The sequence below is a fragment of the Propithecus coquereli genome, unplaced genomic scaffold (genome assembly GCF_000956105.1).
Source record: "Propithecus coquereli isolate 6110/MARCELLA unplaced genomic scaffold, Pcoq_1.0 Scaffold14, whole genome shotgun sequence".
NCBI lineage: Eukaryota > Metazoa > Chordata > Mammalia > Primates > Indriidae > Propithecus > Propithecus coquereli.
In genome coordinates this window covers 11,621,156-11,641,578 of record NW_012138302.1, presented here as the reverse complement: position 1 = coordinate 11,641,578, position 20,423 = coordinate 11,621,156, and the positions used below count along the sequence as shown (strand labels likewise).

The 20,423-nt window shown below is 39.0% G+C and overlaps 1 protein-coding gene across 1 annotated transcript in view; it reads right to left on the bottom strand.

Moving 5' to 3' along the window:
- LOC105806256 (chromosome unknown open reading frame, human C1orf168) overlaps positions 1 to 20,423 on the bottom strand; it is a 101,291-nt gene that overhangs the window by 50,346 nt on the left and 30,522 nt on the right. The window contains exons 4-5 of the mRNA XM_012639335.1: positions 19,323 to 19,356; positions 775 to 875 (exon numbers count right to left, since the gene is read on the bottom strand). Of these exons, the coding sequence (XP_012494789.1) occupies positions 775 to 875; positions 19,323 to 19,356 (135 nt within the window). The remainder of the gene's footprint in view (positions 1 to 774; positions 876 to 19,322; positions 19,357 to 20,423) is intronic.

Genomic DNA, 20,423 nt, shown 5'->3' with positions numbered 1-20,423 from the left:
ATCTTCAGTTTCCTGTCTCTAACAGTGGGCTGGTAAACCCACTCTATCAGCAGGGATGTGCTTAGACAACCTAACACAGAACTGTGGCCCATAGTACAGGCTCAATAAATACTAGTGCTTACTCTAGCACTAATAGTTATGCCTTTTGTGGGGAACTGGCTGATTGTACAGGCAGAACAAAGACATCGAAATGTGCAGTGAGTCCCTGCTTCTTCACTTTTTTACCTGAGAGGCTCTCTTTTTTCACAAAAAGGTCTGAGCATTGTCGGCAATACCAGAGACAGGAAGACTTAGCTCTGAGCCAGTGGTCAGATCCATTAAATAAATCCCCTGCTCCTATTCAGACTGAACACAGGGGCCTAATTCTCGTGGTCTGTTATCTCCCTCTCCACACACAGAGTAACCAGGGGACTTCAAGAAAGAAACCACGAGAAGAGAGATGAAGTTTCTAAAGGAAGAGAAGCAAGAAAAATTAATCGCCATATCTTGATTTTCCCTCCCACATATCTACAAAAGGCAAAGCAGCTAAGTCTATCGGTGAAGGAAAGAAAAGAAGAGGTAGAGAAGGCAGCAGTAGGAGTCATGAGATAGCACTGATGCCCAGCTGGATTTATTTATATTTTTAAGAGACCAGACATAGAAAAAAAAAAATGAGGTGGTAGAGCAGAATGGCTGTGAATTTTTAAACCTATAGTTAGCTAGAGGGAAAATACCATTTTTGACACATTTTCATTCCACACAGGGCCACGGTATTAATTGGCTTAGCACACTTACAATCAGCAATTTCTTCTGCAGTGCACAGGTTAATGGAGTTGCCAGAGTGTCTCATATATGAAATTGTTGCTTCATAATTATGTGGTTCTTCAAATTCAGCACTGAGAAGCATGGAGAAGAAAAGGTTACTTAAAATATAACATTTCTTTAAACACATTTTAAAGCTTTTGGTATTTTTTCCTTATTAGAGAAGTAATATAGTCTGGCCAATACGGTGACCTAAGCAGTACGGAAGGCACATCACCCCTGCTCTAAACATGTAGGAATTCTGGGTGAAATATCACAGTGCAAAGAATTGTGCAAAGATTACAGAGCTCACAAAGAAAACAGCAGAGGAAAATTCCCAGGTGCCACACATAGAGAGGAAACTCACAATTAAAGATGCAAGTGAGAATTGCAGTCAGGAGACTCAAAGGGAAATTGAGACCAAATAAAGAGAGATCTTACTGACCAGGCATCTGGGGATTTAATGTCTGAGTCAGAAGGTAAGTCTGAGCCATAAGACTTGTCTAATTGGGAAGCTGAAACTAAGCCATGAGCAAAAAGTCCAGAGTCACAGTATGCTGTCCTATCTGTAAAACAAGTTCTAAAAAATATCTGCCTGCTCTCCTGGGGAATGAGCAGGGAAGCCTGCTATTTCACGATGGCCATAGTGGCTGAAAGAGTCACCTGTGAAAAATCAGAAACTTGACAACCTGGCACCAAGCACAGATGTGGGGTTTAAATTCATACGATCTTCGTATTTCAGAGACACAAAGCCAAAACGGGTATTTGAAATCCAAATCCCCGTGTAAAGGCAAATCTGAAATCATTCTGTAAAGACGCTTTCACAACCCATGGCATCTATGGTTTCCAAAGAAAACAATGCCCACTCAAAACAAGATGATAGTTAAAAACTGAAAACCACCAGGCACGGTGGCTCATGTCTGTAATCCTAGCATTTTGGGAGGCTAAAGCAGGAGGATTGCTTGAGGCCGAGAGTTCAAGACCAGCCTGAGCAACATGGCGAGACCTTTTCTCTATAAAAAAATAGAAAACCTTAGCCAGGTGGGTGGTGAGCACCCAGCGACCTAGGAGGCTGAGGCAGGAGGTTCCCTTGGGCCCAGGAGTTTGAGGCTGTAGTGAGCAATGATCATGCCACCGCACTCCAGCGTGGGTGACAGAGTGAGACTTTGTCTCTAAAACAAACAAATAAAAAAGCTTAAAATCACACAAGGAGATAAGCCATAATAAGATATTCAGAAGATATAACTAATAGGGGAATTAAATAATAGCATAACATGAAAGTGAATTTAATATAAGTGTGTTTAAGTGTTCAAAGAAATAAAGTAAGGAATGAAAGCTATTAGGTAAAAGCAAGAGATTGAGGGAAAAAAGCCTGTAGATTTGGGGACAAGAGAAAGGAGTTATAGAAATCATAAATGCAATTCTTTGAAATAAAAAAAATTAATGTAGAGGTTGGAAAGTAATTAGACAGCAGGAGGAGGAATTGGTGAATTATTTAGATCTAAGGAAATTATCCAGAACGGAGCATGGAAAGACTAACAGATAGAAAATATTTAAAAATTTGAGCGATATGGAGGACAGACTGAGAAGGCCCACATATATACACTCCAGAGATCTAAAAGGAAAGAAGAAAGAGAATGATGAAAGGAGTCCATATTCAAGTCATAATAGCTGAGACTTCTCTAAAATTGAAAAGGGACATGAATCCTTTGCTTTAAGCAACTTCAATACAAGAAATAACAATAAATCCACACTTACACAGTTTGTGGTAAATAAACCTAAGTCAAAGAAAAAAGTGCATAATCTATGTGAGAGAAAAGACATCATCTGCTACAGAACAGAAATCAGACTGGCAATGGATTTTTTATTAGCACAATAGATGGTGGAGATTGTGGATAGCATCTTAAAACACTGAGGAAAGAAAGTTGTCAATATAAAATTCTATTCCAGCTAAATTGCCATTCAGGGATGAGGGAGAACCAAAGACATTTTCAGGATGCAAGTATGTGTGTTTGCTCCTCACAGACCTTTGCTTAAATACATCAAAATGACATATTTCAGTCCAAAGAAATTGTACTAGTAATGAAGTAAGATATAATAAACAATGGTAAACAAAGAAATTAATAAAGCTATTGATAAATATAAATGTTGCCTGGAAAAACTTACTAATTTGTAGAAGTTTAAGATAAAATTAAAATATTAAATAATAATATAGAAGATAGTGGAAGAGGGCTATGGGAATTATTCTCAGGTCTTTGTATTACTTAGGAGCAGGATAGAAATTTTGATTAACATTAGACTTTGCTAATTGTAGATGTAAAAATTTAATTGTAACCACTAAAAGGAACAGAAATAGAATATTTAACTTCTCAACTGGTAGAAGGGGAATATGCAATGGCAAAGCTTAAATATTAAAAAAAAAAGAATAAAAAAGCAAGTATAGAAATTACATAGTAAATTATAATGGAGAAAAAGTTCAAATAGATCAAGAATTGCAATAAATGGACTTAGCTTAACCCACTCCAATAAAATAGAGAGTATTTGACTGGATACTTTTTTAAAAAAGAGCTAATGCTACTAAAAGAAGCAGATGAACCAAAAGTTCCAGATGAAAGGATGGAGGAAGAGATACAAACCAAATACTACCAAAAGAAAACTGAGGTAGGTGTATTAATATTAGACCATACTTTAGCATGACTGATAAAGAACATGAGAAAAGGTATGCATGTGTGCATATACACATACACACAAATTAGAGAAATGAGAAAAATCTAGAGATAGTTTTAGGTTTTCAAAAATCTAAAAATGTTATGATCAACTGTCTGCCAAAAAATTTGAAAATTTAGAGAAAATTGGCAAATTTATAGAGAAATATCAAATTACCACACTGACTAAAAAAGAAACAGAAAAACTAATAGGCAAATAAATCATTAAGGAACTTGAATCAATAGTATACCTCCCATTCTTCCCTCCACCCATGTCCACCCCCAACCCGCCTTCTCTTCTTGTTCTCTACCAACTAGTTTTACAGGCAAGTTTTAATTTATTTTTTTTTTAGAGACAAGATCTTGCTCTGTTGCCCATGCCAGAGTGCAATTATGTTATTATAGCTCACTGCAGCCTCAAACTCCTGGCCTCAAATGATCCTCCCACCTTGGCCTCCCAAAGTGCTAGGACTACAGCATGAGCCATCATGCCCACCCTTATAGGTAAGTTTTAACGAATAGTTTCCGAGAACAGAAAGAGGAGAAGCTACTCTTCTCATTTTAAGAGGGTAATATAATTTTGATATGAAAACTACAACAATAAGAGGAAATACAGCCTGATCTCACTTAAGAGATTTTAGCCCAAATTGACTAAATAAAATACTGAAAAACTGAATTAATCAGTATTAAAAATAACTCAAGAACAACTAAAATTTATTTCAAGACTTCAGGGGAGGCTCAATATCAGAAAATCTATCATTGCAATTAATCATATTGTTTTAATAAAAGAGGAAAAAAAGATTATTTTAACAGATGCAAAAAAAGCATTCCACGAAGATGAACTTTCCTAATTAGAATACCTTCCGACAAATATTATACTTAATGGTAAAGTGTAACAAATAAATTTAATATCTGAGCTCTATCAGGAACTTCAGCAATAAGAAAAAGACAAATAAACTCACAGAATATTGGACAAAAACATATGACAGACATCACAAAAGAGTAAAATTGAAGAGCTTATAAAAGTCAACTCCTCACCTCATAGTAAACAGGGAGATGGAAATCAAGATAATAAGAATTTAGTTCACACCCACCAGATTAGCAAGAATCCCAGTTTGAAAATAATACCTTGTTTGGCAAGAATATAGAGAAAAAGGAAATCTTTATACTGCTTTGAGAGAGTGAGTTCTCACAACTATTGCATTTTGGAGAATCATTTTTCAGTATCTAGTAACACTGAAGTTATTCATGTAGTAGTATTTAGCAATTCTACTTCTAAATAAATAGCTTTGAGTAACTTGCTTATATTCACTTAGAAACATAGGAGAATAATTACTGCAGCATTATTTGAAATGGTGAAAATTTAAAACAACTGACACATTCCTCAGTAAGGGAATGCATAAACAAATTGTGACATGTTCATATGATGAGATAAAATACAGCAATTATAATGTAGATTATATCACCATTGCTAGAATAGGAAAACACATCTTTAGTAAAAAAACAAGTTGCAGAAGGATAAAGATGCTATCTATGCAAAAATTTTAAATGCTATATCTTTAACATATATGACTTTGTAGTTCAAGTATAAGGATATACTAAATGGATACACTCCTAAATCTGGGATCAGAGTTGCCTCTGGGAAGGGAGAAGGGAAATGGAACCATGGAGTGAAACAAAGGGGCCTTCAACTGCATCCATAACAAGTGGAAAAGAGCAAATACATCACACCAGATGTGGATAGTACAGAGGAGAAAAAAGTCACCCCAAATCCCAACACCTCAACACAAAGGAGGTCTTAGCATCAGGTCTTCTTCCTGATTTTTTCCATATATGTGTGCATTTGCATATTTGTTGTCACAGACAATGAAAAGTTGAAGTTCTCTTTCTTTTTCCCCCCATTTATTATTATATCATAAGTACCTCCCACCCTATTGTATCCCTCCTTTGACCATTTTGGATATTTTTTCTAGTTTTCTTTGTGCATCTTCTCTGCAATATTTTATTTATAAAAGATACATGAATAGTTCATTTTGCTAAAAAAGAAAAATTATGAACTCCAATGCATCAGTAACTTCTCTTATAGTTTTGTTTCCCTCCCCCTGCATGAAGTGATTGAGAGAAACTTTCTTAAATTATAGCCTATGCCACAGGTATCATGCTCCAATGGCCTAACAATCTCATCGGGTCTATGGTAAATTAACTTTATTAATAAGAAGCAATCTGTGGAAAAATTGAAAGAAGATGTCTAATCAATTTCTTGGACTACTTTGGTCAGAAATTAATAAATATCTCACTTTAGATGATTATAAAGAAAGAGTTTCAACCAAATGTTTTTTTAAAAAAAAAGGCATCTCTTAGATCAGTTGTCTTTACAGAGAATCAGTCCTAGGATTAATGGTAAAAGGGAAAAAGAATGCTGCAGATGTATCTTAACCTCCTTCTTTGCTACCTGAGAATGCATTTTGCCTTTATCCCTGGTCCATTAAAACTAGATCTGAGACCCACCTAGATTTTACACAATGTGGATCAATAGAAAAGAACTTGGATTGCAGGGAAGAACTAACTCTACGATTTAAATATATCTATGCTTCAATTTCCTTATTTCCACATTTATGAAAAATGTCTGTCTCCAGGATTATGGACATTACTGGAAGGCAGCACATAATAACAGACAGACCCAGGGCGTGGGGTCAGACAGATCTGAAATTGAATCCTAGCTCTCTTCCACTTTCTAGTTATAAAGTGCTGGATAAATACCTTAATCCTCCATTTCTTGCTCCATAAAATACTAATAATAAAATCTACTTTAAGGGTATATTGTGGATATTGAATGAAATATTTACCCTCTCCACACAGGCATTCAACAAAAGTGTGCTGGTAATATTATTATACTGAAGAACAGAAATTATTGTATTTTTAAAAGATAAGTTTTGAGGTTTGCATTTTATAAAGTTCATTTTATTACTGGCATAGTATCAGGTTTCTATCTTTTCCTACTTCCTTATAGAAAACCTTCAGTTATTTATTAACCCCAGTTATTGAAATTTTGCAGGATAAAACTTGAATGTTTCTTAATGATATCTTCAACATTATCTATGTCCAAGAAGCAACAATAGCTCCTTAAATGCAATGCGAGCATTAAAGATGATCTACGAAACCAGAAATTTTCTAATTTTGTTTGGATCCTTGTAACGCTACCTTCAAAATAAATTTTCAAACACTGGGATCTCGTGGCTGAAGCATGGACAAGGGCCCTCTTCTGGTTACTTCCACTTGCCCTGTCTGCCTCTGGGTCACAGCCCTAAGATGCCTCTGCAGAATTCCCCAGTGTCCACTGGAGAACAATCTGTCCACCTCTATTAGGCTGTATGTTCTAGGGAAGTGGCTTCCACAGTTCATTCAAACATCTGTTCACTTGGCCGAATAGTAAAATTATTAATCACAGTAATAGCTACCATTTCTTGAGGGTTTACTGTGTGTTAGGCACTGCACTTAGATTAATTAGATGCATCTCTCACTGGCTGTGTGGGCTTGAGCGGCCATTTAGATTCCCCGAGCCTTAATTTCCTCATGCGGTCACTGTGAGGGTTTAGTGTGGGAATAACTTGAGTCACCACGTGGGAAATGACTGACAGACAAATTTCCTGTCTTGTCTTCTTCTGCACCAACGGGCATGATGGTCCGTCAAAAAGTTTCACTGCAAGAAAGTTCTGGAAAGTCTAAAGAAGAGCTTGTATTAAGTAGAAAGATTGAGACTTGAAGGGCAAAACCTGTTAGCCATACTTTCACATTTATTTTATTGAGGGGTAGACCTAGGTTGAAAACACAGTTTCTTTCACTTCTTATTTCAATGGGCCATGCATTTTGGAGACAGGACGAACAGGGGCCGCTTAGCCCGCACTTGCTCTGTGTGATGACCCTACAAGTTCCTGGTGACAAGGGAGTGTGAGACCATCTGATTTCTCAATTACCCAGCGTCTCAAACCGGGCAACGTCCTAGTTCCAAAAAATACTTCTAGTAAGACTACTCCCTTCACAGGCCTTCGCCCTAAAAAATCCTTCTCTTGAGTGAAATGATCAGTGATTAGACTTTTAAAAATGACATCTATGCTATCTAAAACGGATCTCAAAATGCGTTTGTGCCAGGTTCACAAAAACATGTTGAATCTAAAAGGATGTTTTTCTCTCATTCGCTATCAAAACTTTTGTCTTCTACATATTAGATGAGGGTTAAAGATGAACAGTCCACAAAAGAGTAGGGCAGCATTGTTCAGAGGGACATGAGCTTTAGAAAGACAGATGCGCGGTGAATCTCAGCTCTCGCTGGCTGTGACCTCGGATAGGTGTTTTGACCCAAGTCTCTTTACCCTTTAATCTTATTTTTATGAGGATAAGATGATATAAATTATATTGTGCTTAGTGCAGTGCTTGGTGCAAAGGGTTTGCTCACTACGTCCACTACCACTTCTACTACCATACTGCCGTTTCCACATTCACTGCTCCATGTCTGTGCAACTTGTACTCCCACAGCTCTACCACAAGTTCCCTTACTTCTACCAGTTTCACGGAATATACATGCACACTTGTATGTGTGCACATATATCTTTATAGGTAGTATATATTTTAATATGTGTGTTTAGATATATAACATATACACACATAGGTACACACACAGATACACACAACCCTATCACCACATGTATCATAACCTTACTAATTCTGCTGCGACTTCTACAACAGCAACAAACAACAAATATTAATACAACATCTCTCAGCCCTGGGCACTCATTTAGTATTCCTTTTCTTTTATTTACATATTTATAACCCATTTCTTTCTACAAAGGACCACAAAACTATGATGACCAAGGAAATATTATTCATGTGCTGCATAACCTAACAAAACATGCCACCTCCTGTGGCCTCAGTGTCACTTTTAAGCTATATTGTCAAACCACTGATTTCATTCATAAGGAGGGCTTGTAAATAACAACAATAGTTTATGATCATTGAGCATTTACTATGTGCCAAGCACTATTCCAATTATATGTGTCAATTTGTTTGACACTATGAAGTAGATATTATTATTCTTTCCATCTTTAGTTAAGGAAACGGAAGCATAATCCAAGCTCATAGAGTAGTAAGTGGCAGAGCAGAGATTAGAAGCCAGGTATTTCACTCCACAATCTGGGGTCTCAACTGTTATTCTATACACCACCTCACACAGGGGATGCACCAGCTGAAGTCAAACACAGCGTTGTAGCTCACACTACAATGGAAGCCATCAAAGAAGAAGGTCATTAGAGTATACAGCAAAGAGGACCGCAAAGGACTCATCAAACTATTAATAATAACCAAAGCCATAATGACAGAAAGGTACGTCTGCTCCAAGACACAAAAGCACAGAAACTCTCAGATTTCTTACTCATTAAATCACACACTCATTGCATGAACTATATTCATGCTAATGTTGTATATGTTATCTCATTTAATCCTCTTAGTAGTGTCATGAGGCATTTTACAGATGAGGAAACTGAGGCGTGGAGACTTGGTAACTTGCCCACGATCGCACTGTTGTTAAGCAGCAGAGGTGTGTCTAAAAACCAGATCTTCTGATTCCTGATTGGCCTTTCCTGTGCATCACAAATCATTCTAGAACCAAGGGAAAATGGAACAATGAAAACAACGAAGCTCTGGGTGATGGTCAAGGAGCTTATGAGTGGGTTTTAGATGATGTTTTTCGAAACTTTGTTAGGCTGGTCCAACAATTTTATGATTAGTGCTTCTATATTTTAGTCATTTATATGAGGAAAATGTGATGGGGAAGTTACTATTCTCAACTGTACCTGATAGTATCACCTATAAAATAAAAATATTATTTAACCTGTAATTTGAGGTTAAAGTGGAACCAGTGGTGAATTTGGGGATGATTTTCCAAAAGCACTTTGTCTACCGCTAATGCAATCACTAAAGCAGATTCTTAATAAACCAGTGACACCTGCGACAGCATGAAACAAAATGACCACAGGCCCTCACTTTGGTCCCTAAGGTCAAATTTTAAAATATCTGGATTGAAAATTTTGGAGTGTCTGCTTTGGGGCGCACCATCATATCTAACTGCCCTTGTTTTTCAGAGAGGGAGGTGAGGTCACCCTCTGAGCTAGTGGTAGGCTTTAACTAGGCCTCCTGATTGCAGTCCGCTGCCTGTAGCATCAGACCTTGACACAGACAAACCCTGCTATCACAAACAACAGATCTGTCACTTATCAGTGTTTACAACATTGTAATTCCATCTTGCAGAATTACAGATATTTATTGCAATCCTCACAACAACCCTAGGCAGTAGGATTTGATTTCACCATTTCCCATATGAAGAAACAGAAGGCCCAGAGATACTAAATAACTTTTCCAAGATCACACAGCCTAGTATGTGGAGCTCAAAATATGAATCCAAGGCTATCTGACCCTGAAACCTATGCTTTTAATGTCTTCTAACATATTCTCTGGATCTTCTAATTTTTAAGCATTGTTGTCATTTGATTTAAACACACTTTAATTATTCAGCTGGTAAGAAAAGAAATATTAGACCCTCTCTCTGCTTTTGAAGAATTCATTATTTAGACAGGGAGGTAAGATATACCTAGGAAAAGGGAACATAACACAAATAGACTGGACATGAGTGAGTCTCAAGCTGAGTGCCATCTAAGTCCATTCTACTATTCAGCCACGATTTAGTGAACAACTATAAGCAGGCTGCATGCCTGCCTTTCCCGTACACACTCTGACCATGCCAAATCATGTATAATTCCTGAACACACCAGGCTGCTTCCTGCCTCTGTGCTTTTGTACAAGTGATTCCTCTGCTTGTAATTTCCTCATCACAATGTCTTCTTCACAAACTCTCCTTTTTTTTCCCTTAAAACATTGAGTAAGTGTCATTCTCTCTGGCCCTTCTATAATCTATTCTCCACCCAGCAGCCAGGATAATCTAAAAGATGATCTTAATAATTAAAAACGCAAAGCTCTTGTCTTTTGATCTCATTCCTGTGCACCTCTCCTAGGTCCCACCCTCGGTTCTCTCCCTCCCTCATCACATCCCAACCACTTCGGCCTCCCTTCTGTCTTGCAAGGGTGCCGAGCTCTCTCCTACCCTCAGGACTTTGCAAATGCTGCTCCTGCTGGCTGGGACGCTTGCTGTGTGGCTGGCTCCTTCTCACCCACCAGCCCTCACCTTTGTGCCCTTTAACAAAGGTCTTCTCCCTGCCTTTCCCAAACAGCCTCCCTCCTCACCTATTTCTGTATGCAGCGACACTCTGCCTGATGCCCTCAGTAGTCATTGCCATAGTCTTGACATTATTTCATTTCTTTTTGAAACTAGTTTAACTTTCTCTCTCTTGCTCTGGATCTTGTATATGACTCGCTGTGGTTCATCAGTGCCTCATACAGTGCCCGGCACATTGTAGGCTTCCAATTATTAATATTATTAACAACAACTGTTGTTCTTCTTTGGATCTTCCTGCGATGCTCACAGAAACACTGGAAACTCCTGGATACATGAGTAAATGGTGTCACATGGTTAATTTTTTTCATTGAGCTCCTCTCTCGAGCACTATTCTAGAATGTAAAAACAAGTAATAGACAAGGTCCTTGAACTCAGGACTCTCCTGATCTAGAATAACACAGAAAATAAATAAGTTGAATAGGTATTATCATTTAAAGCATTAATAAATAGTAACAGGAAAATATAGTAGGATTATATATGAAATAGTATCTTGGGAGAGGCAACACAAACTATAGTTAGGAAAGCTGATATTTCAGCATATATAACTGTCTTGTATTATATCATAATTTGCTTATTTGTCTTTCTTCCCAACTACCCATGAGGGCAAAGACTTTGTTTCATTTCCTGCATCATTGCCAGTATCTAGAACAATGGCTGGCACAGAGTTGGAGCTCAATAATTATTGAATGAATGAATAAAAAATAAATTCTTTACGGTGAGAAGGAGCCATCAGGTGCTCTGAGAGAAGCCCACTCCACACATGGGAAAAAGTAAGTATTTCTGCTTGGACGGGGCAAGCTTACTGTGTTTGAGGAGCAGCCAAAAGTCCAGTCCATGGGTTGAAGACAGCAAACAAGGGCATGAGGGCTTAGGAGAGGCATTCAGAGAATAAGCAGCGACCAGAACATATAGGAAGGGCCTTCTTGGCCCTGGTAAAGAGTTTGAGATTTGTGAATTTTATTATAAATATTAAATGTGTGCTAAGAGCTCAATGATTAGTTTAACTAAGGAAATGTTAATTTAAAAAGTAATGAGTCCACAGGAGAAGGGGGAAGAGAGGAGAGTGCCTTTCATGAGAGCTAGAATAATAAGGACAAGTTTCTTGGCAGAATGTCACTTGGAGCTGGACGCTAGTCCAAGAGAAAGCAGAAGAAAGAGGATTTCACGTGAGTCCCTATTTTGACATGGCAGTAGCCCTTACATGATACAAGGACAAAGGAAGAACTCAGATTGTCCTAATCATTTGGCTTTGTTTAATATTAGAAGGATATGATATTGGATATGCAAATCAATGCAAAATATAGATAATAGAGTCTTGAAATGAAACGTTTTATTTCAAAGCTAATGGAAAATGGTATCATTGTGTATCCATCCATCCTTCTTCCTATCATCCTGTTTATCTGTTATTCCCCTGGCCCATCACTTACTTAGTCATTAGATAATTGCTGCTTACATGTCCACTGTGTGCTAGGTCCTGGGAAAACAGAGGTGAAAAACATAGATGATTGATTCTCTCATGGGATTTGCAGTCTAATCGGTATCTTCAAAAACACTTGCTTCATGGTGGGAAATCCTGAGACAGCATAGTATAGCTGAAAATCTTTAATATGGTTCCTAGTTCACATCTAGAATAAACTCTATATCATCTGGTACTTTAGGGAAAGCCATGAAACATCTCTGGCCCTTGATTTCTCATCTACAAAATTAGAATATTAATATATTCCTCTCAAGGCAGTCATGGGGCTAAAATGAGTCTAACAGATACAAAAGGGCTAAGCAATGCCCAGCATGTGGCCATATTCAAATTAGCTTCCACTGAATCTTCCTGAATATACCTATGTACAAAAATAGGCTCCAAATCTGCGACTTGCGATTGTCTGATTTCTTCCTTACCCACGACATTTTCCAGCTTACCATCTGAATGCCACTGAAGAGAAAAGACAAGGCTGGACTCAAAATGCTTTCATATTTTAGCCTCACCCTGGCCAGCCTCCCTTACACAGATCTCTCTGCAGACAGCAAATGAAATCCTAAGGCAGGCTTCAGGAACCCCTGCCTGGAGGATATCCAGGCTCAATTTGTAGAGCAGGTCGTGGGTCTATTGTCTTGGTAAAGCGTCCCTGTGAATCCTCAGTAAGGCAGCCTAGGGTGGTAGTTGAGAGGCTGTTCAGGTAGTTGAGAGGCCAAACCCTGGTACTGCTGACCCAGTTGCATCATCCTGGATTACCCACCCTAACTCTCTGTGGTCAGAGTGCCTGAACCACTTACTGTACTTCATGGGTTGGTGCTGCTGGGAGTTTTTAAATGAGAGAATGGACATAAGGCACAAGGCTTTATCTATGGAAAGTACTCAATAAATAGAAGGTACAGGTGAATTTTTTTTTTTTTTGAAAGGAGGAATATTTGAAAACATGACAGAAAAGAAAAATTTGTAGTAAATTCACTGCTCCTGCCACCACTGCCCTTGTGAAAGGCAGGCCAATCAGTGGCCCTGTTGTGTCCCCTCAAGTCCCATTAAAAAGAGATAATAAGAAGTTATTGAAGTGGCTTAAGCTGAAGCCACCTGAATGTTCTGGGTCTAAAACTCCATGGGGCACAGGCTTCAAAAAACTCCTTCTCTTCATTCTTCCCCCACAGTGATTCGATTTATCCCAGCACACTGGGATTTCTGGGCCTGCTTTCACTTCTCAAATACCTCTACAAGGAGGCTGTTTTGTTGTTGGTCAATCAGATCAGGTCTGTACCAGTCTTAATTACCCGAAATGCGGCCATTCAGGAAAGAGCACTGTAGTTGCAAGCAATTTGAAAACCAGTCTTCAGTGATTCTGTCTTACACACACAATAACATGCTTTTTGTTGCTGCTGTTATGAAGTAGAAAACAATCCCAAAGAGCTCTCGGGAAGAATCCTTCCTGTCCTGTACTGAGGGCTGAGTGTGTGCCACACACGTCACACGTGTTAACATCAACAGTGATGGAAACAGCGAACACCCTAGAAGCTGTCTGAGATTCTCTCTTTCCCTCACATCCCACTCCCCATTGCTGGTTTTCCTTCAAAATAGATCTTGAATCCATTACTTTATCTCATTTCTACCACCCTGTGCATGTCAAATTACTTAACCTCTCTGTGACTCAGTTTCCTCACCTATAAAATGGGATATTATCTACTTCTTAAAATTATCATAAATGGAATCATATAATCATATATGTGAAGCATTTAGAATAAACACTATGAGTATGGGTACTAGTTTTATTGTTGTTGTAATAGCTTTCTAGTCTGTCTTCCCGTTTCTACCTGTTTTCCCACTTAATTTATTTTTATACGGCATCTAGAGTGATCTTTAAAAAATAAGCATCAGCTCATGTTCCTGGCTTAAAACTCTCCAATGACTTCCCAATGCATTTAGAGCAAAACCCAAATTCATTCCAGGGCTCACAACATTCTGCACCTCCATCCCCTGCACCCTGTGCTTTCGCCGTGATTCTCTCCTTTCTGGTTCTTTACCCACCCTGAGGGTGGTTCTCCCTTGAGACTTCGCAATAGCTATTCCCTCTCCTGGAATGTTCATCTCCTAGACCTTCTACAACTAGACTCAACCCAATGTCACCACCTCACAGAGGCCTTTCTTTTATTTATTGATTAATCGATACATAATAGATGTACGTATTTTCAAGGTACATGTGATATTTTGACACATTCACATAACATGTAAAGGTCAAATCAGGGCACTTAGGATATCCATCACAATTTTCTTTATGCTAGGAACATTTGAATTATTCTTTCCTAGCTGTTTTGAAATGTACAGTATATTATTGTTAACTATAGTCACTCTACTGATCTATTGAATACATCTTATTCCTTATGTTTATTTGAACCCATTAATCAGAGAGATCTTTCTCGATCATCCTAAACTTTATTTCATTCCCTATCCCCAGTTATTATCCTAATACTGAAAAGTTTTCTTTATAGAACTTATTATTAGTCAAAAAGGACTGCAGATGCATTTTGTTTGTCCATAGTCTTGTTATTATTGTTATTATCATTATTTTATTTGCAAGCCTTAGTAAGGCATCTATTCCCCATTCCACAGGATCAACCACTTTCCACTGTCTGACACAGGTCCTAGAGACAGTCGCGTGATCTGCCCAGCCCTACAAGGCATTTGTGTTTCCCACTCCGCATGGGGTAGAAATATCAAAAACATAAATATAAAAGCATATTTCAAAGTACTAGGTATGAAAGAGGCCATCCAGAAGATTCAAAATAAGCTTATCTTAGCTTTTAAAGACTATCATCACAATGAAAACACAAAATTTTAAAGTTCAAGAGAGAAATTGTAAACTCCTGAGAATTCACCCACCGACTGTCATCTGAGAGACACTGTGCTGTCTGAACCTTCTCCACTCCTGAAGTCAACAGCCTCTCCCTTCCTTATGTGTCTGAGTCAAAGATTCCCTGAGTTGGAAGTACCCTCTGACACTTCCTAATGGGAGAGAAGCCGTATTTATAGCTAATAATAAAGTATTAGCCGACTCTGCTAAGTACTGACAGAAACCCAGAGCTGATTGCTTCCCCGGGACTAACCTGCTTTGCTCACACAAATAGGGGCTGCTTATCCAAGATGATGCCAGCCAGCTTGGCTTGCATAAAAGAATGATGACAAAGAGTAATCTCTAAAGAGCCATCTTGCTGTTGGGAACTAACGAGATGTTAATATTTCCAAGATAACAAGAGATGGAGAGGCCAAGGATTGAAGAAACTGAAACTCATTGAGTGTCTTTTTGTCTACTGCATGCTTTATACAATTTATCTCACTCAGCCTTGATGACAACACAACAAAGTAAACACTATCATTGGCCCACTTTACAGATGTGTATATGAAAGGTCTGAGCTGTTAAGTGACTTGTCTAAGGTATGGAAGAGGGGTTCGAGCCTGTGCTAATCTTACTCCGCATCTGCTGTTCCATTACATAATGCTGCCTCTCATTCTATACACACTGTGAAGAGGCCCCATGTTAAAAGATGGCCATTATAAATGCCCTGAGCTCTTAACAAGGTAATTAAAATATGGATCCATAGAAACACAACCAGAACACAAAGATGCCTGATTTACAAATCATGGTTGAAAACAATGAAGGTTTTAATTTAGAGAAGAATGTAGTCCTTAGATATTTCAAGAATTGTCACATAAGAAGGGGTAAAGGTGTAGCAAAGAGTAGATGGACTGATGGTTGGCAGTTTGGGTAGCGTGGTCAATTTTTTTTCTAGATCAACTTGAAGGACTTTGAAATAAATACGTAAACAAATGTGTGTGTGTATGTGTGTGTACATGCATATTAAGATTTCTGTTAACTTTTTACACTGTTGTGTTCTCAATGTATGTAAGAGTGCTTGGGATATAGTGGATATCAAATAAATATGTGTCAAATGAACAGGATCTGCTCCAACAAAGAAAAATACTAGATTCGCCAGGTACCGAGCTCCTCATTAATGGAGCTTTGAAGAGACTAAAGTCCTGAGCTTGGATTCTTGCTCTTGGTGGGAGGTTATATAATGGCTAAGGAAACTTTATTGAGCACTCTCTAGATGCCAGGTGCTGCCCTAAACACTTTACAATCAGTATTTTATTTAAAACCTCACAATAATGGTATGAGGTACTGTCAATATCACCATTTTACAAAAGTAGAAACAGGTTTGCAGAGGTTAAGGTATTTCTCCAAGGTTACATAGGTGTTAAGTGGTAGGGCTTGGATTAAAAACCCAGGCTCTCATTAACTTTATGTTACATGGCCTGGCAACATCAGAAAATCAACACATCCCCTTGCAGTAATGAGATCCTACATATTCTATTTCTACTCTAATATCTGAATTGAAGATGTCCTTTCCAAACTTCATGGAAGTTATATCTAAAGCTATCAGGCATCAAGACATTTACTTGTTCAAACTAACTTATTATGGGCAAAAAAAGTACAAACTCTAACATGGCACTTAATGCACTTTAGGATTCAACCTCATCTCTTATTTTTCAATATTAGACCATTTTTGTCTGTTTATTTCCTCATCTTTAGTACCACCTCCTTGCTTTCAATCATGTTCTCTGTCTGTACTGAAAGCCCACTGGTTCATCTGTCTATCCATCCACCCATCCCCCCATCAATCCATCCATTCATCCACAAACTACATGTCAGGAATGTGGTTATTTCAGGGACTAATACCCTACCCTCACCACCTTACAGTCTCACAAAAGGGACCACATAAGTAAACCTATCCAAGTCCTACCCATCATGCAGGATACCGCTCTTTCATCTTTCATGAAGCTGCCCCTAAGTATTCTGCCCCTCTTCGCCTTTTGTCTTCACTTGTACAGCACTATGGCCCATATCATCATTGGTATACAATGAAGCCTCATTGTAGACGGTGGTTGGGTTCTAAGGTCGGTGTGAAGGGACAGAATAACCAAAACTGCCCCTGTAAATCACCTAGGAAGAGGGTGCCACATTGGAGACTATTTTCTCCCAATAGGCCCATCACAGCAGGTTCGTTTCCCATGTTGAAATGGATCACTATTTCTTTGATTAAAGTGCCAGAGAAGAAGTCAGTTTAGTTTGGAGCCAAGCCATAGGAAAAATACGTATCTAGTTAAACACAACAATCACCTTTTACTCATACTCATACTGAGATGCCTATCGTACAAGAGGAATGAAAGAACCAAGACTGAGAGCACAGCAGAGGTAATTTGTCCCTTCAGACTGTCACACTAGGGCCTATGACCATTGACTAAAGAGTGCAAACCATTGTCTGAGCCATCTACATTATTTTCTCTCCCTCACATAAATGCACATAAAACATGGCTCCACTGACCTACCTTGTGCTCTCACTGAACTTTCAAATGGACAACTAAACTAGGAATTCCTGGATATATGAATGTGTCTAGTACCACACAGTCAGCTCCTTGTTGAACAAGATCATTTTATCAATTTCTTGGTGTACAAGATCCTCCACAATGGGGTTCCTGTCTAGCGCTACAATCCCATTCCTGTACTTTCTGTACTCTAACTCCACTTAACTATTTGTAACTTCCACAAATTAGGCACTTCACACCTTCTGCCTCTATCGTGTTTGATAGGCAATGCAGCGATACTCATTTCAAATGTTTCCTCTTCAGTGACAGGTTGATTGGATTAACGCCACCATTCTTCACCCTTCCTGGATCCCTGCCCTTTGCCATGTAAACTTTCGTGCCTTCCCACTCTGACTCTGGGCTTGGCCATGTGGTTTGCTTTCATGATGTCAGTAAATGTGACATAGCTAAGACTTGAAAAGTGCTTGTGCTATTGGGTTTGTCTCACTTGTTAGTGGCAACTGCTAGAAGAATGTTCCTGGCCTAGTTTGCTAGAGAAGGAGATACAGATGGTGCCAAGCCAAGGTGCCCCAGTCATCCCAGCCAAGGCAATCCTAGATTAGCCAACTGCAAGCTGCCTCAGACACAGGAGCCACCCAACCCACCTTTGCTGATAGATGGCCAACCTAACTATCAGCAAAGTTGCCTTGATCATCCACGGTTGACTGCAAACGTATATGCAAGCCCAGCTGGCCCCAGCCCACATCAGCTGTATCCCATAGACCCATCTTGTATCTGCTGAAGTTTTGTTATGGCTTATTATGTAGTATTACAGTAGTGATAGATAACCAATACATCTTTAAAGACTTCCCTGACCCTCCCAAGGAAATGTGACTACTCCTTCACTGGAGCAAACTCTGAATCTTGTACCCTCCTCTATTACAAAACTTAACATTAATACACTTTACTATCATAAACACTTGGTGAATGAGTAAGCAATATGCTTATTTGTTTTTAAGTTTGGTTCTCCTTCGAAGACTAACCTTCTTGAGAATGGGAACATCTTTGTGAGGGAGGTGAGGCATGAAGTCAAAATAGTCTGGGCATATCTGGGCTGGAATCACAGCTTAGCATGTGGCAAATTTTTGGTACCCAAGTGCCTTGAGCTGTAATATGCAGACAGCAGCAGCAACCGTGCAACCCTCTTCAGGCAGCCACATGAGGAAATCCATATAAAGTAGCCAGCTCAGTGCCTAATACATCAAAGGGCTCTATAGATATTATTTGGTTGAGTGAGTTAATGAACTGACACTTCCGTGGCAAAATTCTGAGAATGAGTGCACCGAAATAGAATGTCCTTTATCCCATTACCAATTCCTAACATCACACCGGCTGCCCAGAGCATTCTTTAGCTTCTAATTCAATTTATGACTATAGAGCTGATGTTTCAATTTACTGAATCCAACTGTGTAATAAAAAAAAAAGTACCTCAGAGGATCATCCTTGCAGCTTAATGTCAGCACGGTAGTTAAATGCAGTTTATTTAATCTTTCATTTAAAACAAAAGTTGCAGTTTATTGCTTATAAGTCTGCTCTTCCTGCAACCTTTCGGAGAAATACAGACACTTGGCTCGTGCTAATTGTGGCTCTTGGGCAAACTAAGGAGCCTCGCTGATGGGCTACACTCCTGCTCAAGGAAGGAACATGCACTTACCTCTCTGGAGGCAGGTGGCCCTCTTCCACAGCCACTGCAAGAGCAAAAGGCAGAGTGAAAAAGAGGCACTGGCAGCAGCCTGGTTAACATGAACGATGCTCGTGCTGTAACCTGACCCCAAGGATAAAGTGTGGGGTGGCAGCTCACCTGTGCCCTGCACTGCAGCACTCGCCCACACTTATGGTGCTATTTTGTGGGTACAATCTCTTGCATTAGACTTTGACCTCCTTGAGGAATAGAACCTCTGTGGGGTTTATCTCTTCATCTCTTGTTTCCGTCACAGGACACGACACAGGGTATAGCTGCTCAATGTTTCTTTGAAATAATGTTAAACATTTATTGAGCGCTTACTGGTATGCCAAGCACTGCTTACTCTCTTTCCAGGTATTATCTCATTATCCTCGCAATAATTCTATGAGATCACTGTTATCATTAGCTTCATTTTATAGACAAGCAAAATGAAGCTGAGTAACATGTCCAAACTTAAATAGCTAGTGAGTAAGAGAGCTGGGATCTACAAAGCCCATTTGATTACAAAAGACTTGATACTTGGCTCTATGCTGTCTGACAAATCTTCTTCCCTTTCAGAGAGATGATTTGAAACCTGAATTAATGTTTATAAAAATCACACTTAGCCTTCTTTGATAAAGAGGTAGCCATGTTACTAAAGTATAATTATAAGAGCCCTATCTTCCTTTTCTTTTAAGACAAGACTTAAGATGACTTGTAGCAGTGGTTCTAAAAGTGTGGTCCCTGGACCAACAGCATCAGCATCCCCTAGGAACTTGTTCAAAGGCAAATTTTGAGGCTCCACCCAAACCAGAAACTCTGAGGATGGGGCCTGGCCACCTGTGTTTTAACAAGTTCTCTAGGTCAGCGGTCCCCAACCTTTTTGGCACCAGGGACCAGTTTCATGGAAGATAATTTTTCCGCAGGCAGGCGTGGGGGGATGGTTTTGGGATGCTTCAAGTGTATTACATTCATTGTGCCGTCAGACCTCTCTGCTAATGATAATCTGTATTTGCAGCCGCTCCCCAGCGCTAGCATCACTGCCTCACTCCACCTCAGATCACCAGGCATTAGATTCTCACAAGGAGTGCA